Source organism: Macadamia integrifolia, chromosome 2, assembly GCF_013358625.1.
Source record: "Macadamia integrifolia cultivar HAES 741 chromosome 2, SCU_Mint_v3, whole genome shotgun sequence".
Lineage (NCBI taxonomy): Eukaryota > Viridiplantae > Streptophyta > Magnoliopsida > Proteales > Proteaceae > Macadamia > Macadamia integrifolia.
In genome coordinates, this window is record NC_056558.1 from 41,052,198 (window position 1) to 41,057,300 (window position 5,103).

General features: G+C 37.3%; 1 protein-coding gene across 1 annotated transcript; it reads right to left on the reverse strand.

Annotated features, from left to right (window-relative positions):
• Nucleotides 1–669: 669 nt before the first annotated feature.
• On the reverse strand, nt 670–2,998 carry LOC122057243 (transcription factor MYBS3-like). Its single transcript, XM_042619280.1, has 3 exons — nt 2,528–2,998; nt 1,402–1,598; nt 670–1,308 (listed from the first exon to the last, which is right to left on the reverse strand). The coding sequence occupies exons 1-3, from the start codon at nt 2,829–2,831 to the stop codon at nt 892–894; spliced, it is 918 nt and encodes a 305-aa protein (XP_042475214.1). The 5' UTR covers nt 2,832–2,998; the 3' UTR covers nt 670–891.
• Between the last annotated feature and the right edge of the window lie 2,105 nt (nt 2,999–5,103).

Here is a 5,103-nt window from a genome sequence, read left to right on the forward strand (position 1 = left end):
AGTACTAAATGCAACCATTAAGAGGTCATTGGATAGTATAGAATCTATAGATGATGAATAACAGGGCAGGCTCTCTGGGAAGAGTTACTGGAATTCAATGGATCTAAAAGGGATAAATATGGGATTCAGATTCAAGTAAGGTAAAATGATATGTCATCCTTGTTAACAAAACCTCATCAACAGTCCTTATGGAGATCAAGGCAAGTATCTATATGAAGCCCCAAAACTTACAGGGACTCTTTCTTTGTAATTGTGTTGGGGAGGGGGAGGGTGCCAGGCAAGCAGGATAGTCGATCGGAAAGTGAATTTGGTTTTCTAACCTTCTTATGGTATCAACACAAACATGAATTTACAAGCAACACAGAAAGATGGCACCATCGTCAACTGACATTACCATTTGAACAAGAAGGCAAAATAGGCACTACTAGTCCCGGAGTTTTGATCTTTTTTATGGCTTTATTCTTGTTTGCAACTTATAAGGAACTGGAGTTTATCAATTATTTTCTTTGAGTCCCAAGTTGAAGTTCAAGTTGGAAAATACAGTAGTAGTTCAATCCTTAAATTTTATCTGCTGGTGGTGGTGGTGATGATGCTGCAAATTTGCAACTCAGCCATACTGATAAAAATTGTTGCTTTTAACTATAGATGGTAACAGGATGGAAGAGAAGGTTGGATGGAATTGTTTCCCATGGCATTTAAAAACAAGGTTACACATACAAGAGTTCATTTTTCTTGACAAGTAATCTATCATTAATATAAGGTACCATTAGACTGTTCATTTAGATATAAAGAGTCTCATTCTGGTTGTGTATAGATTCATTTAATTGGCTGTTCCTTGATTTATATGAGCTGAAGAACATCAAAGGGGTAGAGGCAAACGGCTAACGAAAATCATATCACGCTAATGGGTCCAACCGAGATCGGGCCTGTGGATGATTTATTTTGATCCATTGACCTTGGGACAGCAAGAGTGAGCTCTAGGTCAGGTGACACCTTTGGAGCCATGGCATTCTTTATGTTGGAAGATCTCATCTCAGAATCTTCATATCCCCAAACAGGAACCACTGCGTGAAGGCATGAAGGCGATTTGGGGCATTTCATGTCTTGGCAGTGGCTATCTAAATTGGCACCTTTTCCTACCAAATTAAGATCTATCAGGGACAGAGTGTCTCTATGAACTTCATGCTGAGCAGTCACTCTAGTGAAAGATGGGGCTGTAATGGGCAATAAACCACATGAAATGGAGCCTTTATTACTCTTAGAACTGGTACTGTGAACATGAATATCTACTGGATTTCTGCTCCCAACCTGTCAGAATTAAGGAAAAGGAAAAAAGAAAGATGAGAAGTTGAGTTGATCAGAGCTTCAAACAGTTTAGTGATTTGGAATGGTTACATATACCATGTCAAAGAGGCTAGACCGACGCTTCTTCTTGTTGAGGCTGCTCTGTCTAAGGAAATATTTTTGTGCATGGCTGGCAACTTGGGTTGGAGTCCTGGTAGTGACAAAATTCCTTGAGATGCCTCTCCAGTCACCCTTGCCAAGCTTCTCTAGCCCTGCAAGGAATGTCCTGTGCTCCTCCTCTGTCCATGGAACTCCTAACCACCCACCCACCAAAAAAAAAACACCCATCAGAGACCAAGAACTGTTCAGGAACTAGAATTTAAAATAAAAACAGGACAATTAATCATAATAAAATATTATAAATGGCTTTGAATTAAATTTCACATCTTTCTAGTTTCTGTAATCCAAATTTAGAAGAAAGTAACTATTGGAAATTATAACACACTTTAAAACAGCTTTAAACTGTGGGATTCCTTTTTTTTTGGAGAGAACTATTGTCTTCGGCTCTGTGCTTGTATTCTGACACTGTTTGGTTTTATTCCTTTGCTATGTAGATTATCTGGCTTAGGGGTGCTATTAAGCACTGTTGTTATTTGTTTTTCTTATTTGAATGAGTATCTTTTCTACCATTCCCTCCCCCACCCCACCAAAAAAAATATTTAAGCAACCACCACAGTCATCATCAATATGTAAGACTTTTTTAACAAGGGCAGAAGCATAAAATAAAGAACCATAAACAGAGACATTTGAAGGTTTTTCTGTGGAAAAAATCTGGCAGCCTGCCTCTTTTCAGAGGAAAATCCATTAGAAGAAACATATGAACAGAGCACAAGAAGAGAAGAATACTGAAAAAGACGGTAAAATTTAGAAAATAATTCTTCTTATCTTCAATAAAATCAAAGCAATCAAAACAAACCTTCACTTTGCCCAAGAACTTCTGAAACTCATCAAACAACCTAAAAAATAAAAGAAAAAGAGCTTTTCGAAATCAATATGAGTCTTTTACAATACAGTAACCAGCCAAATGATTTGATACCCCTTTGAAACTTCACAGGCTCCATTATGGCTAACCAATAACCAAAATGAGACATCATAACTAAGCACAACTATTTATGCTTGAAAGTAGTAGCAGATATTTAGAGGAAAACTTAAAAGAAAGAAAAAAAGTTCAATCCATGCTCACCCTTTTTCCTCTCTTGGGGTCTACCCATGAGACCATCTGAGAGATACCCTCTAGAGATTTTATCAGAATTTTCATCACAGGAAATACGAGAAGAAGATGATGAAGAAGCAGGTGAAGATGACAAGGCTGATGAAGTGGTAGACAAGCAATCTGTGCTAAAACTCTTCTTCATGGCAATTGAAGAAGAAGGTATCTCAAGTTGAACACCAAAAAGCCTCAGACCACCAACAGCACTTCCTCTGTAAATGGTGCAAGTCCTTGAATTATGGCCCATGTTCCCACAATGTGAGCATTTCCTGCCCATTTTCACCGACACAAAGAACTTCAAAACCACCGACACCCACACATACACACCAGAGAAATGAAAGATAAGAGTTACTCTCACTAGTGTCTACTAAGGTTTGGTGGTATATATGAATGTGATGATGGAGGAGGTAGCGTTTAATAACAAGGAAAGTGCAGGAAATATAATTGGATGGACATAGTTTTTTGTTGGATATTTTCCACTGTGGGACTCCAAACAAAAAGAAATACAACAGTTAAAAGAGAGTCCCACCATCATCTGTGTGTGGGTCTTTTTTTTTTTTTTTTTTTTTTTTTTTTGTTATAATTTATGAATATAGGGTACCTATAGTTTACAGTACATACTATAGTGTTTAGGTGGGGACCTGGTTAATTATTTATTCTCATCTACAAATGCACACAAATGCATTTACGTGTTCATCCATTTGTACAGATCCTACATAAATATAATTTTTGTTGGGTTTTGGGAATGAGCTTCACCAATTTCTAGTGCTAATGTATGACCTAAATTTAAGCTTGTGACCATGTACATCCCCCACCAATCTGGACCTTATGATTCAAAACATTTTAGTGGGTGACCTTTGATAGCAGGTGATTACTTGAATAGTTAACTGAATGGTCATTAGATTGCCAAAGGTTGTGATTTAGTTGACCTGTGTAAAATCTTGTATATTAATGGAAGACTTGCTTAGTAGAGCTAAAGCCCTAATATAGGTTTGAGATAGCTGGCTGGAATGACTTAAAAAGGAGGTGGGTTAACTTGGAAAATGGGAACTTTTAAACAGAGGTTGTGGATCAACCAACACATACATGCTTGTAAGATTACCCAAAACCAATGGCTCTTGCCAAAAAGGACCTACTTAGTCAACTACCTTTTTATATAGAAAAAAAGATATGCTTTCAATATAATTTTCTTGTTCACTTTCTAAGTACTCAAGTTTGAAAACTTCTAGTCATACATAAGTTTCCAGTTATTAGCCTAAGTCTTATGCTACTGGACATACTTAGTAAACAAGGCTCCCATCGCTGTGGGGTTTTGGGAGGGGTAGGTATGTCCGCAGCCTTACCCATGCTTCATGGAGAGGTTGTTTCCCTAGAACCCAAGGCCACTAGGTCACTATGGAACAACCTTACTATTTTGCCAAAGTTATTGGCTAGTTAATATCCCCAAATGCTACGCCCTTGCCCTTACCCTTCTTCTCCTCTTTCCTCAAAGTAAACACAATCCAACTCATTTAATGTGATATAGGTGGTGGCCGCGGTGTATACGATTAGCATCAAGCTAAATGATACATACTGCAAAGTTTGCTTTCATGAGAAAACCCTAGGGATTTGTTCGAATAGCATTTCTAGCAATAACAGCAATTTATGTCACATTAAGGCATGATTTGGCCACCTTAATCGTTGTGCAAGATGGAAAATTTTCTAATAAGTCCACATGTCAAATTTAATGACCCATCTCAATTGTATAACCAAGCATGAGGGTTTCTTGCGCTTGTTTCTTCAAGTATTTAAAACTAGAGTGAACTTTTCAAATAATTTTGGCATATAAGTGGAATTGGATTGGTTTTGAAAGTTAACCCATTCCAGTGTTGGGTGTTAGAAAACCTCTCTCTCTCTCTCTCTCTGTCAGGAAAATGATTTGAAAAGAAGTTGAGTGGCAGAGTCCTATCAAGCTGTTTACTGTCAGATTCGATCTAACAAACATTTTATTCTGCATATACTCACAACTTCATTAAAATTCATACCTACTATATTTGGTTCTGACTGGCTAACCAATTACTAAATAAATATTGTATTTTCTCTGTTAGGAGAATTTTTTCGGTAAGGAAAAGCACCTTTTCAGTAAATAATCTACCTAGTTCTTAAATCCTCTGTTCAGCAGCTGTTACCACTCACCAGATATAGAAGCAGAAGTGGTAAGCAAGTAGGCAGGTGCCATTATACCAATTAAGCTTCCTTTTAATTAATTAATTAATTTAAAAAAAAATCACTCTAATAATTGAAAGTAAAACATTGATATCACTGGATTGAAGGTTACCTTACCCAATACCCACGTGCAACCCATCAAATGGACAATTTAGAATGGTTGCACATTGCATTCATCAGGTCTCTTAAATAATTGTAATTGCAGACTGGACTATTTACCAAGTTGCATTTCAGTCTCACTTCATTGGCTCAATCTTCCCACCTTCTTCCATTGAAAAATTAGTATTACGAGGAAAGGAAAGAAAGAGGGACCATTAGAAGCAGTCAAACACCACCCAAAGCAG

Bases quoted from the DNA above. Each gene is read 5' to 3' on its own strand.
- LOC122057243 (XM_042619280.1), bottom strand. From the start codon at position 2,831: ATGGGCAGGAAATGCTCACATTGTGGGAACATGGGCCATAATTCAAGG. The intron at 1,599-2,527 runs GTGAGCATGGAT...GTGGGTGGTTAG, and splicing joins ACCCCAAGAGAGGAAAAAGG to GAGTTCCATGGACAGAGGAG. The intron at 1,309-1,401 runs GTATATGTAACC...TAATTCTGACAG, and splicing joins GGTCTAGCCTCTTTGACATG to GTTGGGAGCAGAAATCCAGT.